The 27,891-nt window shown below is 29.4% G+C and overlaps 3 protein-coding genes across 7 annotated transcripts; 1 reads left to right on the forward strand and 2 right to left on the reverse strand.

The window, feature by feature from the left end:
* Window positions 1-6,295: 6,295 nt before the first annotated feature.
* Window positions 6,296-9,382, reverse strand: LOC119609984 (ATP synthase subunit beta, mitochondrial). Of its 2 annotated transcripts, XM_037965158.1 has the most exons (7): window positions 9,131-9,382; window positions 8,956-9,066; window positions 8,628-8,875; window positions 8,232-8,501; window positions 7,505-7,958; window positions 7,164-7,450; window positions 6,296-7,097 (listed from the first exon to the last, which is right to left on the reverse strand). In XM_037965158.1, the coding sequence occupies exons 1-7, from the start codon at window positions 9,234-9,236 to the stop codon at window positions 6,813-6,815; spliced, it is 1,761 nt and encodes a 586-aa protein (XP_037821086.1). In that variant the 5' UTR covers window positions 9,237-9,382; the 3' UTR covers window positions 6,296-6,812. The 2 variants fall into 2 exon arrangements, with proteins under 2 accessions (XP_037821086.1, XP_037821009.1); XM_037965081.1 differs by having other exon boundaries at window positions 7,164-7,958.
* A 1,005-nt stretch (window positions 9,383-10,387) lies between these two features.
* LOC119600516 lies at window positions 10,388-13,456 on the forward strand. The gene is made up of 5 exons (XM_037950818.1): window positions 10,388-11,382; window positions 11,610-11,889; window positions 12,906-13,021; window positions 13,086-13,163; window positions 13,226-13,456. The coding sequence occupies exons 1-5, from the start codon at window positions 10,556-10,558 to the stop codon at window positions 13,284-13,286; spliced, it is 1,362 nt and encodes a 453-aa protein (XP_037806746.1). The 5' UTR covers window positions 10,388-10,555; the 3' UTR covers window positions 13,287-13,456.
* Window positions 13,457-13,559: 103 nt separating this feature from the next.
* Window positions 13,560-21,966, reverse strand: LOC119600287 (H(+)/Cl(-) exchange transporter 5). Of its 4 annotated transcripts, XM_037950475.1 has the most exons (13): window positions 21,813-21,966; window positions 21,323-21,448; window positions 18,560-18,890; window positions 17,522-17,548; window positions 17,079-17,422; window positions 16,376-17,008; window positions 16,085-16,302; window positions 15,817-16,028; window positions 15,502-15,752; window positions 15,332-15,432; window positions 15,060-15,223; window positions 14,787-15,000; window positions 13,560-14,719 (listed from the first exon to the last, which is right to left on the reverse strand). In XM_037950475.1, the coding sequence occupies exons 2-13, from the start codon at window positions 21,407-21,409 to the stop codon at window positions 14,629-14,631; spliced, it is 2,673 nt and encodes an 890-aa protein (XP_037806403.1). In that variant the 5' UTR covers window positions 21,410-21,448; window positions 21,813-21,966; the 3' UTR covers window positions 13,560-14,628. The 4 variants fall into 4 exon arrangements, with proteins under 4 accessions (XP_037806403.1, XP_037806627.1, XP_037806555.1 ...); XM_037950699.1 differs by lacking the exon at window positions 21,323-21,448 and having other exon boundaries at window positions 21,813-21,964; XM_037950627.1 differs by lacking the exon at window positions 17,522-17,548 and having other exon boundaries at window positions 14,129-14,719.
* Between the last annotated feature and the right edge of the window lie 5,925 nt (window positions 21,967-27,891).

Raw genomic sequence — 27,891 nt, forward strand, 5'->3', positions numbered from 1 at the left:
GATAAAGATTTTTCCGGTAATTTTAGGTTGATTGCGAAAACTAATTATGGTTTCTTTTAAAATAAAATCTAAAAATTCTAATTTTAACGTTTACAAATTTGTAAATAAAATCCCAGAAAATTTTTAAACTAATTATATTTTGAGGAAAAAACTCAAATCTAGGCATTATTGGATTAATGCATGAATATTTGACAATATTCCAATTGTCCAGCACTATTTTTAGGCAATTTGGAAGTGCCCGTCTGTCAACCAAATGATGGACAAAATCATTTGATTTGGCTTTTTCAAAGTTTGTTGGTTAAATATAATGCCATAAAGTAATTAACCATGTAAATTATATTGATTAGTGTTATACTAATGCAAAATATATTCGCCGGCATTAAAATTAGTCAAATATCAAAGAAATTTATCAATATTTGCAAAAATTTATCAAAAATTACAAGGAAAATAAGTAAAAATAAGAAAATGTTTCATAGTGATGTATATTTTGTCGCAAAATATCCGTTATTCGGATACTTTTAATAATAATTAGAAATTATATGTTATATTTATACATCTGAACTAAATAGACATTTATTAAAGCCATATATATATTTATTTTTCTTAAAAGTTTATTTTTATTGTCAAAAATCTATTATAAACAAAAATATGAAATTAAGAAAACCGAATCAACGAATATTTTATCCTAATTGTACGCAACACTAACACATAAAATGACAGCCATATTGTACAGTGCTGCCAACTTAAACATAAATCAGCACAATAGTTAATATACGTTTATTATTTGTTTATGAATATCACAATTTTATTAATGGTTTTTAATGCTAAAGTGTGCTTTAACTATTGAGTGCATTAAAAGCAAAATAAGATTTTTTTATAAATACAATGTTTATCACGTGATTCATTATAAATATTGATATGAATTTTGGATTTCAGAAAATTGGGGTTTTCTGTGATATGGAACACGATCCGTCAATATTACATCACAAAGTGTCACTTTTGACATTTAAAAAAGTCTAAAATCAGCTTTTGTTTGATTTTGAAATTGTTTGGTGACAAGAGGTATATAAAATACAGCTAAAAACAAGTAAGAAATTATAGTCGGGCGTGGCCGACCATATGATACCCTACACCAGTTATGAATATTAAATGTGATTTATTTTTCATAATAAAGCATTTATCTTCAATATTCCCTTGTTCCGATACATTTAAGCAATTTATGGATGAAAAACTAATTTTCTGAAAGAGGCTTTATATGGGGGCTAGGGGCAAATATGGACCAAGCCCGATAAAATTTTGTGAATATATTTATATTGACATAATATTTTATTGTGCTGAATTTCATCGCGATATTTGTGTTTATAAGTTAATTTGGGACATTCAAGTAACTTTCTGAAGGGGACTTTGTATGGGAGCCCGATGTGGCCCGATCTTTATGAAATTTGGCAGGGTCATCAAGACTTCTATAAAACTTAGTTGTGCCGTATTTTATCGATATATCTGTATATTTAACATAATTATGAGCTCAGAAGCCCTTTTCGGGGGGTTCTGTTGTATGGGGGCTAGGTGAAATAATGGACCGATTTTAACCATTTTCAATAGGCTTCGTCCTTGGGTCAAATAAAACGTGCGTGCCAAATTTCATCCAATTATCTTGAAAATTGCGACCTGTACCTTGCGCACAAGGTTTACATGGACAGCCAGCCAGACGGACGGACGGACATAGCTTAATCGACTCAGAAAAACGATTCTAAGCCGATTGGTATACTTTAAGGTGGGTCTAGGATGAATATTTTTGTATGTTACAAACATCAGCACAAATCCAATATACCCTCCCCACTAAAGTGGTGTAGGGTATAAAAATTATTGAATTCGTTTTGTGCGAAAGAGAGGGAAATAGTTTTTTGCTCGTGACGCCTCTGTATACCCTGTGATTACATGCTACATATCACAATACAGCAAATATCACGATATATATTGAACGTGTGACACTGCCCATACAAGTATTGTATCCCAACATCAATAAACACGTTTGAATACAACTGTACCGCCAGACAATGTCTATGATGTTGCTTTTTTGGACTTTCTTACTTGTGGAAATGACTAATTTGTTATTAAGCCCTTTTGAATTTAATTTCAATAAAGACGGTATTTTTGACAATAGGGTTCTAGAATTTGCAACAGCATGTATTTTTATGCAGTGGACCATTTTCAATCAAAAAGTCGATTTTAAATTTTTTGGTTGTTATGCCTTTTTGCATTTCAAGTGACGATATCATTTTCCGTTCGTGTTTATGAATATGGGTCAAACTTGTTGCACAAATGTTAAAAATATTTTATGTGTATTAAATGCAGATATAAAATAGTTTATAATAAAATGTTATATTAGAGAAAATTAAAACATTGAAATCAGGAAATTATTAAAAAATGTAATTTTAACTATTTATAATTAATCCTGGACATATGCATTTTACTGATACAGATTGAATTGTATATTCCAATTCTTCCTATGATAAATTCTATATTTTATTTTCTTTCTTATTATAAATCTACATACGATGAAAAGTGCAAATAATTTATTAATTCTGAATCTTTCGCAAAAAGTCCTTTTTCTACAAAATAGTAGCATATTTTAAAAATGTCCATATCGTCATATGAAATCCAAAAAGTCCTAAGTCACATTGAACAAATTTTTCAGGAGAAGCAAAAAATTGTCTAAAATGATAAATAAACCAAAAATGTTCAACATTTTCTCAAGTTAAGCTTATTTCTTATTGACAAATTATTATTTGAAGAAAAATTTGCGGTTTTTGTTTTACTTACGGAGATATGCCCTTGAGAATTTGTTTTTTCTGAAACCCAAAAGGGCCTAAGTTACATTAAAAAATAGTAAGTTTTAACATTTTCAACTAAATTCAAATCGGTTTTTGTTGGTCAAATAGGCCGAAACATGGAAGGCATAAGGCTTCTTTGTTTTCATAAAGATTTTAGGAAATTGGAATTTTTCTTTGAAAAAATTCTAAAACTGATAAAATAATCTCTAAATTACATGGATTCGCCAAAAGTGTCATTTTTGTTTCATTTGATGCCAACTAATAACATTCTAGAACAAAACCTTTAGAATTTCTTTGATAGGGACGTTTATTTTAATTGGAGTGTAAAATTTAGCAGGAACATGTACAGTGTCTCACATAAATATTCGAATTTATTATTTTTTATGAAATACTGTGTTATTTTATGATGCTACTTTAAAAATAATAATGGTATTTAAAATTTTTTAATGGACTTTTATTAATTTATAATATTTTTACGAAATACAAGAAAGAAGTAATAAAAACTCATTAATGGTTTCCAAGAAAATGGAAAAAACCCAAAAAGGGTCATTTCAGGTACTGCGCAAAAATATTCGAATTTTTTCTAAGAACTTTTTTAGAATCCTTGAACACGTGTTTTATTGCCCATTAATTAACCCATTATGCAGGTAGTGGTTATATGGAATATTTAACATTATATTTTTTGGAAATTTGCATAATTATGTTGTAAATCCTTCCTGTGTAAGCGCTTAAAATGTTCAAAGAAAAAGAGTTGATCAATTCAAATTAAAAAATTAATTTATATCTGTATAATCAAGGCCGATCAATTAAATACATATAGGGAATGTTTGATAGATTCCCATCGACAATATATTTTGTCTTTAGACGCATGGAACAAATAATTCCATCGAGTATTTACCATTATCAAGTCATCCAAAACTGCTGTCAATACAGGACGACAGAGAAATACTGAGGAAATACCGAAGGAACCTTCATCTATCAGCTCCAAAAATTAACAACGAACTCAGGACAGTCCTGTGAATAAAAATTAATGTCGAAATTGTGCGCAAAGTACTAGGGAGCAATAATTTGCATGGTCAAGTACCAAGGTGGAAATCGCTCATATCGAAGTTAATCGATGTTAAGTGTCCGCAAATAGGCTCATAAGTAAGAATATTGGATTCTGGAAGGAGTTTATCTTCGACGATTAGAACAAATATAATATTTTTGGCTCAGATGGTCGTCAAATGATATGGCGAAAGCTTGGAGATGCCTTGGAATTATCTAACTTAAAACGAACTGTAAAGGACCCAAGTTTATCTGCCATATTTTGAGGTTCTGTGTCCGTCCACGGTGTTGGGCTGCAAAAAATTATTATTGTAATTATAGACTAGAAGGTCCACTTGTCAATTTTAGAGCAGAATTTGCATGCTAGTACCACCAAAATGGGACTACAACCCATTCAATTTATTTTTCAACAGAAAAACGATCCAAAATACACGACCTGGTACGTGAAAATGTTGATCATTTACAACACTAAGTATCTTCTTTCATCAAATTTTCAATGGAGTTAATGTCTGGACTTAAACTCCATTGAAAATTTGTGGTTATATTTACAAGAACAATTTTTAAATCACTCATTATCCTCTAAAACCACCATACGGTTGCTTTGCATGAAGAATGGGACATAATAACGCCAGAACTATTCCATAAATTGGTAGAAACGGTCCCACGACTCTAGGAAGTTGTTTTTAAAAATAAAGGCTACTATACAAAACACTAATTTCATTTTAATTATTTATTTTTACTTCATAATGCTAATCTAAATATGATTTATACAAAAAATTCGAATACTTTTGTGAAGCTATTTTTTGCACTTTTTTTAAAAAAAGTTAAATTAGTTTAAGTAAATTATTTTTTTTTTAATTTTTAAAATGTGGTATAAAATTTAAGGACTGTCTGGACAACATAATAAATTTATTTATTTATTTTTCCCACAAAATCTATTATAAAATGATGTCTGTTTTCATAATATATTAAATTCGAATACTTATGAGAGACACTGTATATTGATACGGTGCATCATAATCAATCAAAAAGTCGATTTTGATTTTTTGGTAACTTAAGGCTTTTTGGATTTCATATGACGATATATTTCGGTTAACCGACAAACCGGTTTTATTGAAATAGCCCATTTTTGGTTAACTGTAAATCCGGTTTCTCAAAGTCGGTTTTTTATAAACTCGAGAAATTAAGCTTTAATTTAAGATATAAATAAAGCAGTGTTACTTCGTTCATTAAGTTTTGTAAAATACCGATTTTTTATATGACAATTTTCAAAATCCTCCTTTTTTATACCCTTCACCTTCGTGAGAAGGGTATATATAAGTTTGTCATTCCGTTTGTAATTTCTATAATATAATTTTCCGACCCTATAAAGTATATATATTCTGGATCCTTATAGATAGCGGAGTCGATTAAGCCATGTCTGTCTGTTGAAATCTGTTTTTAGAGGACCCCAGATATCGGCGAGATCCGAGTCTTCAATAATTCTGTTAGACATGCTTTCGAGAAGATCGCTATTTAAAATCAGCAAAATCGGTCCAAAAATGACGGAAATATAAGCAAAAATCCGAGACAACCTCTGAAAATTTCAAAAAAAAAAAATAAAATTTTTTTCATACTTTGATTAATAAGCAACAACAACAACACTGTGTGTTTCATTGGCATGTGTATATTGTTTTTGTTTCTTGGTGTATTCAGTTTCGTATGTTTGGGTGGCTGTGTGTTTCATTACCTTGTGTGTATTGTTTTTGTTTCTTGGTGTATTCAATTTTGTATGTTTGGATGGCTGTGTGTTTCATTGCCTTGTGTATATTGTTTTTGTTTGTTGGTGTACAGTTTCATATGTTTGATGTCTGTTGGTTTCATTGCGTTGTGTATTTTGTTTTTGTTTTTTGTGTATTTCGTTTCGTATGTTTGGATGTCTGTTGGTTTTACTGCCTTGTGTATTTTGTTTTTTGAGTGTTTATTTCGTTTAGCTTTGTTGTTGTTCGTTTTGCTATTGCCATAATAATGATTTAAACGGGAAAATGAAATAAATTTAAAATTTTATAGAATTGAATTTTTTCAAATACACTGTGGTGAAGGGTATACCTATAAGATTCGGCACAGCCGAATATAGCACTCTTACTTGTTAATTATGCTTTTATTCAAAAATCATCTGGTCACATCATGTATACACCCTGTGGAATTCCGAAATATTAATACATTAACAATATAAGAAACTTTTATCTTACTTATCAAAAACAAAGAAAAGTTTAATAAAAATCAACAAATTGTAATTCCTTAACACGAAATCTGACCCAAAATAATAATTGTAGTCCTAAATTCTGCCCTACATCTGGTAATACTGCATAAAATAGAATCATAATAGCGTTAAACAACAGATGGTGTTAATCTAATTAAGTAAAAAGCGGATATACAAAAATTTAACAAACGTTTATTATTTGCAATACTAAAATAATGCGAAAAAAACAAGTCAATGCTTTTAAAAGTTAGACATTAAATAATGAAGCAAAAATTAAATAAAATTAACACACAACATACACATCGTCACCTGACATGCAAAATGGGGTAACAGCAAAAAAAAATTATTTTTCAAAATACATGTTACCGCAAATGTTTGGAACTTTATTGTCAAAGCCACCGACTTTATTTACATGAAAGTGCGTAACAACAAATTAGTCATTTCCACAAGCCAGATAGTCCCAAAAAGCAACATTATAGACAGTGTCTGGCGGCACACTTACATATATTCAAACTTGTTTATTAATGTTAGAATATAATACATGTAAGACAATTTAATTTTTTGTAACGACAACAGATTTCATTTTATTTAGTTTTTTATCTTTCCTGTAAAATTTTGAAGTGTTGTTACTCCTTTTTGCGTTTAAGGTGACGATATATAAAAACCAATGATAATTAATTTAATAAAACTTAAATTTTTAATTTTGCAGCTAAATCTTTAGCCTTAGAAATTGCTTCATCAATATCTCCTACCATATAAAAGGCTATTTCTGGCATGTCGTCCATATCACCATTTAATAACCGTTTAAATCCTTCAATGGTTTTACTTACCGGGACCATTTTGCCAGCATGTCCCGTAAAAACTTCAGCCACTTGAAAAGGTTGTGATAGAAAACGTTGCATTTTACGGGCTCGGGCGACAGTGAGTTTGTCTTCTTCCGAAAGTTCATCCATGCCTAAAATGGCTATGATATCCTATATATTTGATAATACATTCGATACATAAATACATTTGACTATTACAACGAATTTGTGATTTACCTGTAAAGATTTGTAGTTTTGTAATGTTTTTTGGACGGAGCGTGCAACATTATAATGTTCTTCGCCTACAATCATAGGATCCATAATACGAGATGACGAATCTAGAGGATCTACTGCAGGGTATATGCCCAATTCTGCTATTGGTCTAGACAATACTGTGGTTGCATCTAAGTGAGAAAATGTTGCAGCTGGAGCCGGATCTGTTAGATCGTCAGCTGGGACATAAACAGCCTGCACTGAGGTGATTGAGCCGTTTTTAGTACTTGTGATTCGTTCTTGCATAGTTCCTTTATAGAAATATTTTAAAATGTATACCTCTAAGTAAGAAACGATATTCCTACCCATATCAGTTCCCAATGTGGGTTGATATCCCACGGCCGATGGTATGCGACCCAATAACGCCGATACTTCTGAGCCGGCTTGAGTAAAACGAAAAATATTATCAATAAATAACAAAACATCTTGTCCTTCCATATCTCGAAAATATTCGGCAATAGTAAGACCTGTCAGAACTACGCGTGATCTAGCACCAGGTGGTTCATTCATTTGACCATAGACTAAAGCAACTTTTGATTTGTCATCCTCTAATGAAATAACTTTGGACTCAATCATTTCCATATACAAATCATTGCCTTCGCGAGTACGTTCTCCCGCACCCACAAATACAGAATATCCGCCATGTGCTTTAGCTATATTGTTAATTAATTCCATAATCAAAACCGTTTTTCCTACTCCAGCCCCGCCAAATAGACCTATTTTACCGCCTTTAACATACGGTGCCAATAAATCGATCACCTAAAAACATTAATTGCATTATTCCTTAATTAATAGGTCTGATCAAAAACTAATAACGAATTAGTAAAAATTTAATAGAAAAGCTTATTGTTAGGTTAGAGAAAGTGTTCCCTAACTAACACTTCAACTTGCAACAATTGTCCAATATAAAATGATACATACATACATATTTTTTGCTTATCTATCCATCTCTCTCCAGGAGTTATATACAGAGATAATGTACATACATACATATATCATTATTATTGAAATGTAAAGTATGGAAAATATTACCTTAATGCCTGTTTCCAGTAAAACAGGATTTACATTTAATTCAGTCATTGCAGGAGCATCAGCATGAATAAACGAATGAAATTCAGAATTAATTGGACCTCGTTCATCTATGGGATCACCAACAACATTAATAATACGGCCAAGAGTGGCTCGCCCAACGGGGACACGTATAGGATGTCCAGTGTCGGTAACTTTTTGACCCCTTTGTAAACCTTCGGTACTATCCATAGCAACTGAACGCACAGTATTATTGCTCAAATGATGAAACACCTAATGGAGTATTAATTATAAAAGGTAAAGAATTCAGATTATGGTTTAATTGTTAATATGAAAAAAAATTTAATTTGAAATTTTTGTATAAGCTTTTTATCGCAAATATATATTTCAATAGCAAACCTCTAAAACTAATCTTGGGCCGGCTTTATAGTCTGAAACCTCCATGGCATTCATAATGTCTGGTATATTTTCATCGTCAAAAATTACATCAACAACGGGGCCAATAACAGCATGTATACGCCCAACTTTAGAAAGAGTTTTATCAACTGCTGTGGTGGTGCTACCTATTTTATCGGTCTTTGAAGGTTTCGGCGCTTCATTTTCACAAATTTGTTCAGGTTCACAATAATCTACATCAGTAGTAGTATCTATAAATTAATTAAACATTAACAGATCGTGAAAAGTTTTAGAATAAATGATAAGTACACCAATATTGAATTATGTTTACCATCTTCTTTCTTCGAGTAAACAGCCGAAAATTTGTGGTAAAAGTGACAACAATTTATAGAGCTTACTTGGGGAAAACACGTAGTATTCTGATTTGCAACATTTCGCAAGGCTATTAATTGGAATAGAAACAATTAAATATAGACATGTTTAAAAATCTCTTCGCACATACTTACCCAGGAAAATTTTTGAGAATTTATTAAATTTATTTAAAACATTCATTTTTGATAAATTAAGTTTTGTTAATTTTTGAAATTCAGACAAATTTTGTAATGCATACATATATTTTTACGAGTGCTATGTTTTCGGCATAGAATAGTCAGTTTTTGGTTAATAACATAATATAACTATAATAAGGTAGAATCAGTAGAAAAGTACGTTCTCAATTTTACATGCCTTTAATTGTCACCATAAAGAAAATTAAAAAATATAAAATAAAACATCAAATATAAATTATTGAAAATTTTTTCTCTGAAGAAAGTTAATTTAAATAATTTGAATAAAAAAGATTGCAACGCCAATAAAAATCGAAAACAGGACACAAAGTGTGGAATGCTGATTACCGTGTGCCGTTCAAGAATCGTGGTTTTTTAGTTGGATATTTTTCTCTTTTCAGTTCAGAAGGTAGAAAATTGACAACACTCTCTACTGATTCTACCTGGAAATGGTTGTATCATGGGGTTAAACTATGTATAACAAAAAACTTCCAGTTATCGTTTAACTGCCGGTTAAAATACCTTTTGTATTAAAACTATCAATTAGACATTAAAAAAAGGGGGGTCAATTTTTTAAAAGTTTAGTTTACATAATGACACATAAAATATTGTTTAATTCAGTACACAATTTTTATCCTTTTTGAGCTTTTCAATATTAAAAAATCATTAAAACTTTTATGTTTAGCGCTTATTTTATAAATTTTAAGAGCATATTTTTCATTATTTACTGTATCTTTAATGAGCATAAAACACTTTTTAGAGGAGATATTTGGTTTCCCTGGTTATTATTGAAGTTGTTCAAAAAGAAGGGATATCTCATGATTTCTTTAGAACGTATTCAATTTAATGTCTTTTAAATACATGCCTAAATTCTAATAAAATTGTCATAAGTGAAGGCAAAATAAAACATTTATAACTTATTTCGAATTAAATTAAAATTCATTCAGTATAAAAATACCCAATATATTTTTAAATCCGTTAAGCACTCAGCCATATTTCTTCTTCTTGAACAACTTCAACATTTATTTGCTGAGTAAGGTTAGCATTTTCATATATATGTATGTATATTTGGGTCCAAAAAATATTGGTTATACATATTTGGTATCCAACCAATTTTTCTGTTAGACTGATTTTGCAAAGTTTCAAACTAGAATATACTATTATGAATAATATCAGTTTATTCATAAAAGTCGGTATTTTAAATAAAGGATTGCCTTTTTGTGGTTACTAAAATTTAAAATAAGTTCGTTATTTTTAAGGGGTTGAAAAGTTTTTGCTTTATATAGTGCATATGAATGTATGTGTTTCTATAGCAACAGCGAATATATATGGATTTTCATTGCGATAAAAAAGTATAAAATAGTTTGTTCAATTCTATAAAATAATATGGATGAATTATCAGACTATACTTCGCCGGTTGTAGAATTTAAAGCTTCACATAGCACAGATAGGCAATTCAAACTAATCGATAGCAGTACAGCTACAGATCCATTGCCACCAAAAATTGATGCGTCCGTAGAAACTCAAACAAAATGTTCACAAGAAACGCAAACAGAAACGTACCAAGCATTAGCTAAAAGTGTAGATGAAAGAAAATTAGCTAATTGGTTACAAAAAATCTATCCAAATGTTGAGAAGGAATTGCTTAAGGGTTGTACACCCGCACTGGAATCCCAAACAAATGATTTATCCTCACATGACATAGAAATACAACCATACCAAAAAATCTCATTGCCAACACTGCAAAATTCTCAAGGCCTTGCTATTTGGTTGTCAGTATATACTAACAATGCCCCTGTCCTGGTTGTCACAACAGTTGCACCTCATGATGACTGGTGTGAACATGTTGATCAATATTTAAAGCTTTTTGTACCTAAACGAGTTCCAAACGCTAACTTTGTGACGTACAATGAAGTTAAAAGTATCCCGATTAAATCCTGTCTAAAAAGTTTGTGTACAAATCCCTTCAATAAAAATATTTTTGCCGGTTCCTCTTTCGACGGTGACATTTATATCTGGCGATATGAGCAACATTATCAAAATCACCCCAACAATAGAAATAATATTGATATCAATGAAATGTACCATACGACTTTACTCTATGGTTTCGCAGTAGCATTAGACTGGATCAGCGAAAATACCTTATTAACAGCTCATTCAAATGGATATGTTGTACAGTGGCATCTTGGTAAAGAAATAATTAAGGAGGCAGAGTAAGTAGACACACATGTACATTACATTCAAATATCGATTTTGTTTGGATGGGCCTAATTTACATTTCCAAGTTATATATAAATATTTTCTGTAAATCATCCATTATTTTAACAAAAAATTGTGATATTTTCTGTTTCTATTTAAAAAACAGTGTTGCTCAAATTTATGCAACTTATATGTATGTTAATATCAAATTATATTAAGTTAATATAATTCTTTTATTTAGATATTTAGTCAAGGCACCTGCAAATGCGTCGACCGAAATATGTACATTACTTGCTCTAAGTTTAAATAATTTTGTGGTTGGGACCAAAGATGGTTCCGTGTTCTATTGTACGTGTTCGAGTTTGTCCACTATAAAACGTCATTTGGAAATTGTGTCTCTAAAAAAGCATTTATTTATGACATCAACACTTTTAAAATCCCACATTAATGGACATATAATTGTGATAAGTTGTGACTTAAGTGGTCAAGTTTATTTTCACGATTTACGGAATGTGAAAGATGTAAGTATAAATAAACATCATACATAGCATTATTGGGTAAAGTTTGTATACTTTCTTTATTTATGTTTTTCAATTATTATTTATTTTGTTAATAATCTAGGTTTAACTTAATGTTATTGGCCAGATAAACTAAAGAACAGTTAAAAATTGTGCTAAAAAGTAAAATTAGCCATCAAAACAAGAAAAAGTTTTTGATTCCTTTCAATGTTACTATTATTATTGTGAATATTATTTTGGGCTGGAAACTTCGCGTTCAATCGAACTGCAAGTTTAACTTAACATTAAGTGACAGTTACAGGTTAGCGATGAGTGACTAAATTAAAATTAATCTTACAAAATTTCTTTTGGGTCAATGAATTCGGATTTTTTACTTGAATATTAAGAGCGGGTTTTTGAGTTGGCAATCAAATGCCAATTAATAATCAGATTAGTTAATCTAATCATAAGTTTAATCTCATGTTAATCTCCTTTGATGTTTTTGAGTACAAGATTAAACTTCGCAGTGTTGTCATACAAAACAACAGAAAATGTCACTGTTTGTTATCAAAAAGAAGAAGACAATTGTAAATTTAATATGAAAATTAATGAAAATTTAAATTAAAAACCAAAAAATGTATTTTGAAGTGTCCATAATTTATACTAATCAATAAATAGAACATTTTAATGTTTATATTTATAAAAATTGTATTATTTTTTTTGCATCAGCTGTTTAAACTTTTGCATTTCATGCTTAAGTTAAACCACCTCCATTGGGCGCTTAAACTTGCAAACAAAATTAACTAATTGAGTACTCAAAGACAACTTTCGAGGATTAATTTTAATTTAATCGCTAATCTTTCACCTAAAGATTGGCCCTAAATGATCTAAAAATGAATTGAATGTTAATCTTTTTTTTTGCTTTTGAGTGCTAGTTTAAACTTTGCAGTATTGCCACACAGCTCAATAGAAACTTACGTTTGTAATTTTTAAAATATTCATAATTTTTTTCTTAACTTACTACATTTTATATTCGAAAGGATACTGAAACAACAGTTACACAAATACCTTTACCATTTACAAGTACCATAGCTTGTTCACGCGACGGAAGTTTCATTTATTCTCCTGGCGAAGATGGTTCTCTGGAGTGTTATAGGTGAATTTTTATGAGTATAAGAAAAAAACTTACTGATTATACATTTTTGAAAACAATTTTTTAGTTTATTTAATGGTTTACAAAATACTGTGAAGGGAGCATTAAAAGGCAAAGGCAATTTTATCAAGTCAAGTGACAATGGGTAAGAAAGCGATTAGTAAAAAAATCGGAATATTAATTATTTTATGCTATTTTTTATTTCAGATGTTGGCTAATAACTGGACTATACGAAAATGAGTTTCAAATATTTTCAGTAGAAAACTGAAGTTTTACAGGTTTTTGTCAGAATTAATTACAAAAACAAGAAAACATATTGATAATTTGAGTACGGAAACGATTTAGTTTTGTAGTTGAAGTTTTAAAAATATAAACTCTAACCATTGAAAATCTTTTGATTAAAAAATAATTATGATTACAATTTTTCATTTTAAATCCTAGAAAATCTGAAAGTTTAGCGTGAAAATTTAGAAGGAACCAGATGTGCTCGTAACTTTACCTTATAAAGTCGCCTTTCAAAAAGCTGAGTCTTTGGTACATATATGATATATATAATATACTTTTTATTTATTTTATTCTTGTTATTAAGACATACAAAAAAAAGAAATAATAAGTAACATATAAAAGTATAATTTACTATGGAATACACACACAATTATCATTCAATAAATCAATCATCAGATCATTCGACGTTTGGTTTTAAAATAAATATTTTATTGGTTAAGGGTATATATGTATGTATATTTAGTATGTTTGTATAATAATAGTATAACACCTAATAATCTAAATCTTGGACATGAATTGACAAAAGTACCTAAATTTACGTACCAAATATTTTTATCTAATTTCTTATTATGTTTTACACAAATATTTAGATATAAAATATAAATAGGTTTTTGTAGATTGTATTATTAGGCATTTTACTAGTATTAAGGGCCAACTTTAATAACACTTACGAAAAGTATAACAACATTTCTTGTCCAGTATTTCGTTCGTTTTAAAAAAGCAGCCTTAATGTTTAAATTTTATCGCATAAGAACAAAACTAAAATGTTAAAATGAACAAAGTCATCATTTAGAAAATTAAATTTATAATAAATATACAGTGATGTTTTTTTAATGTAAAATATTTTAATGTGAATATAATTTGGATTGGAATTTTCTACTTTTCTCTCTATACATCATTTTCTTATAATCATCATCATCATACTCATTTTCGTTATCATTTATATTAATATTAATACAATTAAATATATACTAATTACATAAATTACTAAAGTGTATAACATTTTGTATAAACCACAATTTTATGCAAAATAAAAAAAGAAAGAAATAAAAATCAAACAATTATTTATGTACCGATGAAACTAAGCTCAGTTTGCAACCATCAATTCAATCAATTTGTCAATAATGTACAGCAATCGTACCATCTTGGAGCATTAAAATTTGTTTTCATAACGATATGATTGATATTTTCGTTTTGTTATGTTTTTCTTGATGATAAACCGAAGAGGGCGATTTTACATTATGATATTAAATCTAGAAATTCTTTTTCATTTTTAATAAACCACATCCGTTTTGGGTTTAAATTGGTTTACAATAAGATTTCATTTAGTTGAATAAAACTGTGTTGGGATCTTCGTTATCCATCTGTTTGACATGCCTCAGTACATCCTTCTTTGTTATGACGCCCAACAAACGCCTGTACAAATGTTAAGTAATATTGTTTACACATATGCTGATGTTAATAGAAAAACAAAGCAACTTACCCATTATGAGTTACAAGAGTTTGTCTCAAACCTAATTTACGGAACATATCGACAACAGTTTCCATAGGCGTTTGATCTGTTACAGTAATGGGAGCCATGTCCAATATCTTTTTCAGCTTAAGCGGTGGAGGCCCTAGATTTTGCACAGGTGCAGTTGATGTAAATAATACTATGGATTGGCCATTTATGCCTTCAATAAAACGTTTTGCATTACCTGCAAAAAATTTATAGTTTTTTTTAGATTTTTCTTCACAAACTGGAGGGTCAACTTACCTAAAGCCAAATTTAAATCTCTGCGTAATACGAAGCCAACGAGATATTGATTCTCTCTAGAAACAACTACAGGATAACCATTATGTTCTGTTTCTTTGAGCAATGTTTCTATATCATCCACCGTCATGGAATCTTGTGTTATAACATTCAATGTTTCATTGCGTCTGAAAGTGAACAAAAAATTGTATTAGAAAGTTTTAAAAAAACGTCTAACGATTTTAATTCTCAAACTTATGTAAATAAAAATAACAAAAAAGATATAATATAATTACTTCGGTTGCATAACATCTGCGGCTAGAGTTGTATGTGCAAATTCTTCCTTACTGTCAAGGAAAGGATAACCATTTAATGCAATATGTGCATCATAAATACCCTAAAAATAGAAATAAATTTACTAATTAATAAAATGGACTGAAAAGAGTAAAATTTTATTATTATATACCTGTCTGCCTAGAGCATCACCAACCCATTTAGAAGCCATAGCAGCTGCCATCAATGGTACAATATAGCCAACTCCACCTGTCAATTCAAACATTATTACCACAAGAGACACTGTCATCCGTGTTACACCTCCTAAACAAGCTGCCGCTCCAACCATAGCATACAGACCAGGCGTTATGAGATTGTTTCCCGTTACACATTCCCCAGTAAAGAACCAAACATTTGGATAACTATAAGCGAATTGTTCAACGGCTAAAAAACGAAGTATGGTTTATTTAAGTAATAAAAACAAAATAACATTTAGCAAATTACATACCAATACCCACAATTCTTCCCATAATTGCTCCCAATAACAGAGATGGTATAAACAGGCCGGCTGGAACTTTCATACCAAAGGTAAATACAGTCAAAGCCAATTTTAAGAAAAAGGCCAGAACCAATAAACCAATAGCTCGGTACACCCCAGGCCCCAGTTGTGTTACTTCTATTGAGGATGATGCATTTGTTATATTCATGCGCGTATAATCACTAGAAGTGAAATGTAATTTGAGAAAATAATAAAAAACAATAAAGACTTGTTATACCATAATGGATTCGAAACGTCTCCTGGTGAACATTGACTAAACAACAAATAGATCAACTCATTCATATTCATGCGTGTAAATGGGTTGGGGTAGCAAATTATTCCAGTTATTAAAGTAACAACCAAAACTTCTGTTACAGGGTATTGACCTAATTTGCTGAATTTTCTAAAGCGACACCACCACAAATTCGCTTTAATAAATAACGTTCCAATTATGCCCTGTAATAAATAATTAATTCTCCATATTAATACACTTATGTACTCGGTACATTTAAACTTTCTATTGACTTACCCCCATTATACCCAAAAAGACAAATGGAATCAATTCGAAGAATATCCAAGGCTGATTGTATTCGACAAAGAAAAGCACTGAATGTTCATTGCCAAATGGCGTGAGAGAACGAAGAACGAAAGCAGCTATCAGAGCGCAAAAAAATGAACGCCACAATGTCTTCAGTGGAAAATAGTATGAAACCTCCTCCAATGAGAACAAAACGCCACCGATTGGTGCCCCAAAAGCTACGGACACACCAGCTGCCGCTGCTGCTGACAATATTTCACGTTTCTTAGCTTCATTACGACCATATTTTGGAAATAGATGTGAGAAAATATTGCCAATACAACTTGCTATATGAACCATAGGACCTTCCTTGCCCAATGTTAAACCCGCCGAAACAGAGAGCATCAAACCTACTGATTTGATTAGCAACGTCCATTTACCCAAATAGCCTCGTATAATGAAACCCGAGAGAATTGTTTTGATTTCTGGAATACCAGAACCACATGCATACGGTGCGAACATACGCACCAATGATGCACTGAGTGCAGCAAACAATAACGCCCAAAGTATAAACCAAATGTACGAGATAATATAAGCTCCTGTGCCTTCTCGGCTTAGGCCAAACACTTCTGGCCATGTTTTCCACTAAAGATATTAAAAGTAAACATAAATCAAAATCATACTACTCCAAAGCAAATGTCAAAGTTAATTTTACCGTTGAACAATTGCCCTCTTCGAAAACTGATTGTTTTGTAGGCCAACAACATTGCTCTCGATTGAACCAGAAAGCTTGTGGACATATGCCATGTTTCAAATCGGACATCCAACTTGCTCCGATATCGACCATACCAGCTACACAACCCGCCGCTATACCAACCAACAAAACACACAACCAACCCGACCAAGCATCATGCGCACCCTTGACTAAATCCCACAGAGAATCTTGGCGTTTCTTTACAATGTATCTATGACGCATACGATCCCTTGCGATATCACGCTGCCAATCTATCGTGTGAAAATCTTCATATTGCCCTATTCCTGGTATGTCATCATTTGGTTCTGTAATATTTTATAATTAAGAATGCAATTAAATATTTTAGAGAATGAATAATTATTATTTAATTTTGAGTCTTTTTCAAATGAATTTGAATGACGTACCTGAAGATCCATAGAACGACAATCCGCCTAAAATAACATCCAATAACATATAAATGAGAAAATGTTGAAGTTATGTATTTAAAAAACAGATGTTCAAAATTTTTATTGTAATTAAACTAGGGACTAGTTATTCTGTTATGTCGGTTCTTTAAATTTCTTTGCCATTAATTAAAAATTAATATTTCAACAGGAGTTACAATTCTAATTTAATTATTTCTAGAATAGTCGCAAATGGAACAACTTTAGATTCTTGAAGAACCAAACATACCGGGTGTATTAATTTTTTTTAATTAACTCCAAATTGGAATGAAAACAGGCTTAAATAATGCCTTATGGAACAATTTGTGTAAATAAAACAATTTTTCCTGGGAAATATTGGGGATACTTCGGCATTTTTTTTAAATTTTGACCTAATAGTTTTGTAAATTAATTAAAAATAAATAAAATAATATAATGATTATTATGGATACCTAATACATTTCTAATTAATTTAGCAAAAATTATAGAAATTATTTATTTGGAGTACAAATTTTTTACCAGGTTTTGTGTTTAATATTTTCAGATTTCAATTGATGATAGGTAAGAGTTTAAAGGTAAGTCATTAAATTGTATGAGAGGCATATGAAAATGTTGAAAAAAATAATAAAACATAATTCTTATAAAGATATCTTGTGTATTCACTAACAATGAATCACACCAATTATTTTCTGTGGATATTTTATGAAATTTAAATTGTCAACGCATTTTTTATTTATCTATTTTATCAACATAGTGCAAATTACAATTTTAAACAAAATAAACGAAATTTAATAAAAGCAATTATGAAATTAGACCGGTATCGAAATACAGATAACATTATAATTAAGGTAACATTATAAACCAATATACATATATCCACAAGATATTATTTTTTAGAATGTAGAAAGTTAATTGAACGCATTTACAATTAAATAACAGACATATAAAACCGACACATTTAATTACAAATACAAGTTCTTTTTAAAAAATATTCTGTATGTTTGTATCTTTCTCTCTTACCATCCATTGAATCTCCAAAAGCGCTGTGAGTTGGCACATGTTGATGTATGCGTTGATGCTGTTGACTACTGTTAGAATGATGTGGATGATGATGACTGTTATAATCTCCTCGTTCTCTCTCCATATCAGAATTATCTGCTGTACTACCGCGACTATATGTATTAAAATGATGTGAACCTTCTCCAGGACTTGAGTGTGGCGTTATATCGATCATTTCATCATCGTCTGGTGTTGTTAAAGTTGTTGTTGCTGCAGTTCTGCTCGACGAAGATGGGGCCGCTAAAGGATGATCTTGGTAGTCTGTTTCGTTGCCAGATGTATGACCGTTAGACTAGAAATATAAACATTTTAAATAATAATAGATAAACAAAGTTAAGCTGTGCACTGAAGCAAGATAAAGATATTTTCTTTTGTTATTTAAACAGTTGATTAATTTAACTATTTAGCTAAAAGTATGGTTGTGAGCGTAAATGTGTGTAGATAACAAATCTCTTATTGAGCTAATAAATACAACAATGATCACGTCGAGCACAGTCTGACAAAATAACACTGTGTGACAGAAAAATTTAAACTAACATGTGACCAAGTGTGGTTTGTAGATCTAATTGAGTAGATCACCCTACAATATTTTGAATTTTTAATATACCCTAAAAGTCGGGAGTTACAAATTTCTACCTCAAATTTAATTAATACGATTTTTTTTTTGAAACGGCAATTGAAAGAAATCTTCCATTATTTAAAAACTACACACTTCTATATTCTGTAACTCAATATTAGGAACTGAATCCAATTTTTATTCATTGGAACTTTAATTTGTACTTGTTTTTGTAATTTTTTCCAATTATAATGAGAATCGTTCATTTCAATCGAGATAATATTGGGAGATATACTATAACCACTGGGGAAAAACTTTCGGTTGATACAGCTGTCGCTGGGTTGACAATCTTTGGCCGAGTATGACTCGGGTCGTTCCGGAGCGAAGATCCAATTGTCGTGGGAACGATTTGTAAAGCCCCATGATTTTGAGTTTATTTTAGCAGATTTAAAAAATTTTCGAACATTAATTCGAACTTCGAAATTAATTTCGAATATCCGACATTATATTGTATTGTCATTAGGTGAAATCATGCATGCCTAATTTCAGACCATTCGGACTAGAAGAACTAGATTTAACTGAAGAAGAACATGAACACGAGTTCGAATTTTTTATTTTTTTTCTTAGTTTTTATGACACAGAGATTAATTTAAAAACATAAAAAAATTTGCGAACATAACTTCGTATTTTCGAACTTAATTTCGAATAATTGAACATATTATTGTATTGTCATCAGATGCACTTATGACTGCTAAATTTCTGCCAATTTGGTCTACAGAAACTGGTTTTAAAAGCTTTCGAAACTGTACTCGAATCTTCGAAAATTTTTTTCAGAATTCTTTTAAAATATATGTATTTTTCGACAATTATAAATGCTAATTAAATTTGTATCACTTCTAGTAATGTACGTGCTCTACTTTTTTCCTTGACCTTAACGTTTTTATTTTCAAAATGGTTTCATTGCTATTCCTTCTAATTATGTCATGGACGCAGTCAGTTGCCCACGAAGTTGCTTTCCCATATTTGTTACAGATTTCATATTTCCTCCTCCTGGAGCGCCGCTGGAAATATCTTCATATATACACCATGAAATACACAATAGTGTAGAACTGGATACATTTTTAATGTTAAAGATGCAAAATCATCGGAAAATCTGACCATAGATTGTTTGTCCGATTTTGCGTTTGACTTAAAAAAATACAATTAACTCAAGAAATAGTCATTATTTTGTATGCAAAAAAATAATGATTATTTTTTGAATAAAAAAATAAAAAAAAAAATAAAAACCAAAAATTAAAATACATTGTATTTTATTAGGAACAGCGTAAAATTTCGTAATGGATGCTCATGAATTACATATTATTCTACGCCCCTTCGAAGGAGCTTTTATAAGATGTCATGTTCGTTAGTAGTTTCTATTAATTAAAGTTAAAAATACTGATAACCCACTATGAACTAAAATAGTGTTGCATAGGGTTACAAAAATAAGCTTTGATTAGAGGTATAAGTATAACACGGAGCAACACACATGAAAAAATCTATGTGTACAGGAAACTGTGGACCATTAGTATTAGCTCTGTTTACTTAGTTTTTCATAATCAGCTCTTATGCCCATGTAAAAGGACCTTAAAGTTTTAAGGACATACAATTTAAAAAGATGGAATTCCAAAATTATATAAAAAATTAATGTTAATGAAGCTGAGAACCTCTGCTTTAAAATATGTAATATTATTTATTTTAATTCATTAGGATTAGAAAAATAGAAGCTATCTATTTATTTCGATTAAATATAATTGCATTAAAAAAAGAAATTATTTATTGTAGAAGATTATCTTTCTATTAAATCCTGTCTAATTTGATTCATAATAGATTCTATATAAACAAGTATGTGACATAAAAACATTATAATACATTTTTGCTAAGATCAGACAATTATACGTAATATCTCGCCAATATAAGATTAACAATTTTATTGTATATCGATGATGTTGTCAGAAATTAGTAATTAGAATTTTACTAGGTTTTTCCTTCAAGATATCATAATCAGGAGGCGTTTATAGTTTTTTTAGAAATAGAAATGTGTTCATTATAAGTACCTTGTACGTCACAATGTGTAATTAAATTACTCATGAAATAATGAAAAATAATTAAAATTGTAAATTGTTTACCTTTTTCAATACTGACTGATACGCCGTTAAATAATTATTTCCCTCTGCCACAATTTCTCTAACCCCCTTTAAAGGAAACTTTTCCATAACGATTTTAAATCACAGCCTCTGACATTCACTGTACATCTATAAGAAAATGTGGGTGGAAAAAATAACCATAAGTACTATTTCCACTCGCATTATTTAGTAAAACTTAATTTTCCACAAATTCACAATTGTTTATATTTTTTAAAAAAGCACTTTAAACTAATTAATTGAATTGATTGCTAAACAATGATAAACTAAATCACAAAATGACGTTTGCTTTTTTCTTTTTGGGATACAAGTATTCGAATGCATTATGGTAGCAAACACACAGACACAAATTTTGATTTCATGGTGCAACAAAGAAAAGTACTTTTTGCATTAATCACAAATTATATTTTTTCATCTATTTGCCGATTATTTTCAACTTAAATTATTTGTTTTAGAATAATGTTCATTTAATTACCCGTACGCATATTAAATTATTAAAATACTTTTAACAAAAGGCGTAATTTGTTTTTTTCTTTCTTTATTTTTTGCACAAAATATTACTTTTACTGAAAATTACAAATAGTGACGTGCTAAAACTTTTTAATAGAACAAAAAGCAACATCTGTCAAATGTACTAAAAATTAGTGATGGAATTTTATCGAAAAAAGCTCAGAACAACTGTCAAAGTAATTTAACGAATTTGAATTAAAACAAGTGTCATAATAACCAGAGATGGAAAATGCCGTTTGATTGATTCACAAATTATTTTTACATTTTCCCTTACAATTTGCAATAGAAAGAAAATAAAGGAGGATATTTAAAATTAAAGTATAAACAGCTGTCTAAATGACAAAAAATGTTGCAGAAAAATTAATTATTAATTTCAAGGTACATTTATACAGTTGTATGGGAGCGAAAAGCTGATAATTTTTTTCCTGTGCCGGTCAGTGTTACCATATACCAAGTTTTACCTTTATTGCAAGTTTTTTGGGATTCAAAAAAGTTTTCAAGTTTTATTCCAATAAAAAAACTTTAAGCATTGATCAGTGTTGATTATTTTTAATGTACATTTTGATTTCCTAAAAAAATGTACATTTTGATTTCCTATAAATATAGATTTATTCACCTAAGCATAATATATTTTGAAATTATCACTTTCGAGCGTCTTTATTATTTGTTTCGATAGTTTTTGCATTTAAAATTAAAAGTCATATAAGACCAAAAAAATATTTACAAAATATAGTGGTCACGTAATTTTCGTAAAATAATTAATTGATAAGTTTCAACGTACCTTAAACGTTAGGGACACAATGCACTTCGACCTTATCGTGGATATTTTGTACAGCCCATTGATTCACCATACTAGTTCAAGTTTGGCAAACTCGCGGTACGGAGTTTCTTGTACTCGGAAACTTGTTTTGTTTTGATATTTTTATCAGAAATCAATGCAATTAATACGTTGTTGCAGAAACAAAATTTCCTCTGTGTGGACATTAAGGCAACTTTAAAGCAGAATTAAGAAAAAGTTTCTCATTGAAAGTTTTCCTAAGTCTTGTTGTATTTTTGTTGTATTTTTGAAAAATCGACTTTTTGTAATTTACGAAAAATCGACTTTTCAACTTTGTAACAGAAAGTCGTAAAAGTAAATTTAAAAATTTTATAGGTAGAAAACGAAGAATAATAAGAAGTTGGACTATGACATTGTTTTACAACAATAACATATTTAACACACTGGTGAAAGTCCTACTCTCTCACAATACTTCAAAACTTTTTCCCGAAAATATGAAGATAATTTCACTTCTTACACATTTTCTTACACACAACTCATTTTTTAATTTTTTTGCCCATTTATACACCGTTAAATAGCCCGAAATAGTTTTATTTTTCGTAAGCGAGAAATATATTTGTTTTAATTTTTTGATAATTAATTTTTGATTTAAATAAAACTAGAAAAAGTTGTTAGAAGTTGTAAATTTTAGTACAAATTTAAAATAAACATAATATTTTCCAAATATGGGAATAAATAAATTGAACGATGTATTTTTTAAATGTTTAAAAATACTAAAAAATCTGTGAAAGTATAAATTTAAATGTTTTATATTTTCCTAAAATTTTTAAGAACTTTTTTATGCAACTATGTAGGTTTGGAATCTGTGGTGAAAGTGGTTGGAGCAACAATACTTATACAAAAAATCTACCAATTCTAAGAGTTAGGTACCGAATGACAACTCCTTTAGATACCAACTGACAAGCGCCAATTTCTTTATATTCTTTGGTAGAAAATTTCATTTCGAATGAAAATATATCAGCTTTACTATTATATTAAAAAATGCGAAAAAATATTTTTTCTATTACTTGAAGCAAAAACGTGTGAATTTTTGGTATATTTTAAAATTTTTTTTTATTAAGTAAAAATTATTTAACCTAATTTAAATTATTTTTTACTTTTTTCGACTTTTAATTAATCAGTCTTATCGACTTAATAGGACAAAAAGTCCACATCGGCTTTTCGAATTTTTCGGACAAAAAGTAATTCTTCGATTATTTTAAAGTCGATTTATAGGTTATATCTGTGATATATAGAACTCCAAGAGCGGGTTTTTGAGATGGCAATCAAATGAAAATTAATAATCAGATTAGTTAATCTAAAAATAAATTTAATTTTATGTTAATCTCCTTTGATGTTTTTGAGTACAAGATTAAACTTCACAGTGTTGCCATTCAAAACAACAGAAAACGTCACTGTTTGTTATCAAAACATTGCATATTTTATAAAAAAGAAGAAGACAATTGTAAATTTAATATGAAAATTAATGAAAACTTAAAGTGAAAACAAAAAAATGTATTTTGAAGTGTCCATAATTTATACTAATCAATAAATAGAACATTTTAATGTTTATATTTATAAAAATTGCATTAATTTGTTTGCATCAGCTGTTTACACTTTTGCATTTCGTGCTTAAGTTTAAACCACCTCCATTGGGCGCTTAAACTTGCAAACAAAATTAACTAATTGAGTACTCAAAAACATCTTCCGAGGATTAATTTTAATTTAATCGCTAATCTTTCACCTAAAGATTGGCTCTAAATGTGCCATAGTTTATTTTATAAGCAGTACTGCCAACTCAATGCTTTTAGTAGTTTTTAGTGCATTTAAATTTTAAAATTTAGTGAATACAAGTTGGCAACGTTGATGCGGGAAAGTCTCACTATAAAAAATTGGATGCCATTTGTTATACAAAGCTAAATATTTTTCATTTTTCAATGTTTTTTTTTTTTTAAATTTTTATTAATATATTTTTGTAAGATTTTTTTTAACGCATTGATTTTAAGTACAAAAAATAAAGTTTTAAATTAGGCATTTTTACATTAGATATTAAAAAGTGTTTTGAAGCTCAAATTGAATGCAATTTTTATATACATATGTATGTACTTTTAATTAAAGTTTTAGTATGTGTAATATATTTTTCAAAAGGAAAAAGAATATACATATACGAAATTAATTGTCATATTTTAGATTTTAATTATATTTTATCCGTTGCATATTTTAAGCACTTAAAAATGCGAAAATTTTCTATATTAAATTTCAACTTTGAAAAGGATTTTAACTAAGTGCCCAGGTAAATCCTTTGGGTGTTATAAAGTTTCACCTACCATAAACAATATATGTATATATCCTATCCCTATCTAACATTTTTAAAATTTTACAGGAGAAACAAAAAACTATTTATATATATAGAAAAGTTTGTTTCAATCAACGCGATTTATTTGTAGTAAATAAACAAATTGTTTAATAGTGAAACCTATCATTTGTTATGATAGTTGACGATGGCGTATATAAAAATCAATAAATTGGACTTTTTACCTTTAATATTTAAATGATTTGGTAGATAGGGCCTTTTGTTTTTTGTCAATAAAATCGATAATTTTTGTTCGGAGGAGTCCAATTTTTGGTGGGGACATTTGTTTTGATGCAATACATTAGAATCAACAATAAAATCGGTTTTGAATGCTTGGTTAGTTAGGGCCTTTTGCGTTTCAGGTGACGATATGTAACTATATGAAATTCTGCTGCGTTTATCGGCAATTAAGGAAAAAAACTTAAAAAGTCTAAATTAACCTAAAAATATTTTTTTTACAAAAAACACTTTTTTTGAGAAAACTGAAATTGAATTCTATGAAGCTTTTATACATTACATGTAAAAATTTGTATATTTATAATGTATATATATTTCCTCCTAATGGCCGATCGTTGACCGATCATTGATTTTCAAATATAGGCGGATCCTCATGAAATTTGGCTAATCAATTTATATTCAAACATATGGGCAATTTCGTGTCAGAAATTTTTCTTTTTAAGTTAAAATAATTTTTTATCCCATTATGGGCTTTCTTTTGGGCAAAAAAAAAAAGAATGGAAAATTAAGTGTCAAATATTGAAAATATCTTATTTTTGACATTTTTCGATTGAGCTGAAAATTTGTTTCTGGACTACTATCAAAATCGTTTTTTTTTTTACATGAAATTACACATATGTATATGTCATGAATTTACACGTATATATATATGTATCATTATTCGAAATTTTTCCCGGATCGGTCCATAATTGGTCGCAACTCCCATATAAGGATAATTTCCGAAAATTACTTAAATTCACAATTTCATTGCCAATCAAAGTTATCGGGATAAAATTCGACTTGAATATGTTTTGTGTACATATAATTAGACTATAATTAGTCATTTTTCATTTCTGAAAATCATTTAATACCACATAATGTATTATTAAATGATTATATGTGTACAGATGAATCATTCTTCTAAAATGATTTCCTATTGGCCCATTATTGGTCGTAGTTCCCATATAAGGTCATCAACATCGTTTCGAAAAAGAATTAAACGATTATAATTCATAAAAAAATATTGACGTCGGTGGTTTGTTATTATACAAATCATTCTTCTAAATTTTTTGCCATCGCACAGTGGTTTAGAAACATTTGTTTTTGGAAATAATTAGGCATCTCTGGAACTATTGGATATATCGCAATGAAATTTCACGTGTTTGGAGCTGAGGTGTTGACAGGAATGGGAGCTAGTAGATAGCCCCTAAAAGTTCATCACCTACGGTATTCATTTTTTTTTAAATCGCCAAAAATCCATTTATTATCTGAATGAGCTGAAACTTAAAATATAACTATTCCTTGAGAAAATATGCTCACATGTGTGGGTTATCTATTTTGCTTTAAGAGATATCTAGGTTTAAATTTTTTATTCTAAGATTTTCCGATCTACTTTTATTTTTTAAATGTGACGGGCCTATGGAGGGTCGTAAAATTTTTTAAAAATATCCTCTAGTTTTCTGATAAAATTCTAAATAAAACAATAAAAACTTTCTAACAGTTATTTTGTTCCTATAAAAAGTTAGAAGCATCCAAAGTTGCAAATGTAAAAAGTCCCTTTTCTTTTATAGAAACATGATGATCCAGAAAGAGAAAAGAGAGAAAATTTAAAAAATCGCAAAGCACCGATCCACACAACGGCCCCATATTTATATAGCCATATACATATGTATGTTCCTTAAATATACATATACATATCGTATACAAAGCATTTCTACTATCACTCGGTAAATAACGTCACAGTGGGCACTTTTCCAAAAAAAACAACTAATTTTATGGAATACATTTTTTCCGCTTTAGAAATTTCGTTATTTGTATAAAGAACATTAGATAACTGGTAACGGTGTTATTTTATAAAGACTTGGATCTATATGCGTCCAAAATTTTGTTCCGATATCTTTATCATTCGAATTTTATATTTATAATTTAAAAAAATCTCTATATTAGTGTATTTACTTAGTAATTTACCGAAAAAAATCAAATTTTTTCTTTCATATTGTAATAGTATTAACCAATACAATAAGCATTTTGTGAACTTAAAAAAAAAACAAATTAATTTAAAGTAATGAAAATAATAAAATAGTAATTTAAATACAGTGCTTTCTAGATACAGCGGTACAAGGGCATACTCGGTCAATTGAAAAATTTATCGAAATACATGTAAAATTTTGAATCAAATTTCTATCCCAGGTACTGAATAGTATGTATAATAAAAATCTATATCTTAGCAAAAGAATCTCATATCTTAAAAATTAATATTATTCGTAAGGCAATATGCTTGCTCAACATTTATTTTATTTCGTACATAAATTATATTTTTTTATATTAGGTTAGGTTTCACATGCTGCGTTCTAACAAAAGTACAACTAACTATACTCGGGTCTTGGGATCTCCAGGACGGAAGTATTGCCTTTTTTTAAATAATTTTTGAGTGAAGGTGGTAGAGTGTGCATATTGTATGTAATTGCAATTTAAAGCCGCATTCACAATGCTAGCAACATTTTCAGGAGGTGTTCACAATGCTAGCAACCAATTCTTTTCAAAATTCGAGATTATTTTTCGGCCGCAAATAATTGATCTTGTAGGGGAGACTGGGACAGTTCCGGCATTGGGGTACTTTCGGCAATGACGTTATTGATGCGAAGCTCTTATTGTACA

Source organism: Lucilia sericata, unplaced genomic scaffold (assembly GCF_015586225.1).
Source record: "Lucilia sericata isolate MDLA Ls3-8-SP2 unplaced genomic scaffold, ASM1558622v1 Contig000000F_arrow, whole genome shotgun sequence".
NCBI lineage: Eukaryota > Metazoa > Arthropoda > Insecta > Diptera > Calliphoridae > Lucilia > Lucilia sericata.

Coding starts and splice junctions, on each gene's coding strand:
- LOC119609984 (XM_037965081.1), bottom strand. CDS start 9,236: ATGTATGCATTACAAAATTTGTCTGAATTTCAAAAATTAACAAAACTT. Junction 7,959..8,231: donor TACTGGAAACAGGCATTAAG/GTAATATTTTCC, acceptor TAATGTTTTTAG/GTGATCGATTTATTGGCACC. Junction 7,098..7,163: donor AAAACTACAAATCTTTACAG/GTAAATCACAAA, acceptor TCAAATATATAG/GATATCATAGCCATTTTAGG.
- LOC119600516 (XM_037950818.1), top strand. CDS start 10,556: ATGGATGAATTATCAGACTATACTTCGCCGGTTGTAGAATTTAAAGCT. Junction 11,383..11,609: donor GAAATAATTAAGGAGGCAGA/GTAAGTAGACAC, acceptor TCTTTTATTTAG/ATATTTAGTCAAGGCACCTG. Junction 13,022..13,085: donor GGTTCTCTGGAGTGTTATAG/GTGAATTTTTAT, acceptor ACAATTTTTTAG/TTTATTTAATGGTTTACAAA.
- LOC119600287 (XM_037950475.1), bottom strand. CDS start 21,409: ATGGAAAAGTTTCCTTTAAAGGGGGTTAGAGAAATTGTGGCAGAGGGA. Junction 18,891..21,322: donor ATCAGTCAGTATTGAAAAAG/GTAAACAATTTA, acceptor TTATATTTCTAG/TCTAACGGTCATACATCTGG. Junction 15,433..15,501: donor GTGATGCTCTAGGCAGACAG/GTATATAATAAT, acceptor TTCTATTTTTAG/GGTATTTATGATGCACATAT.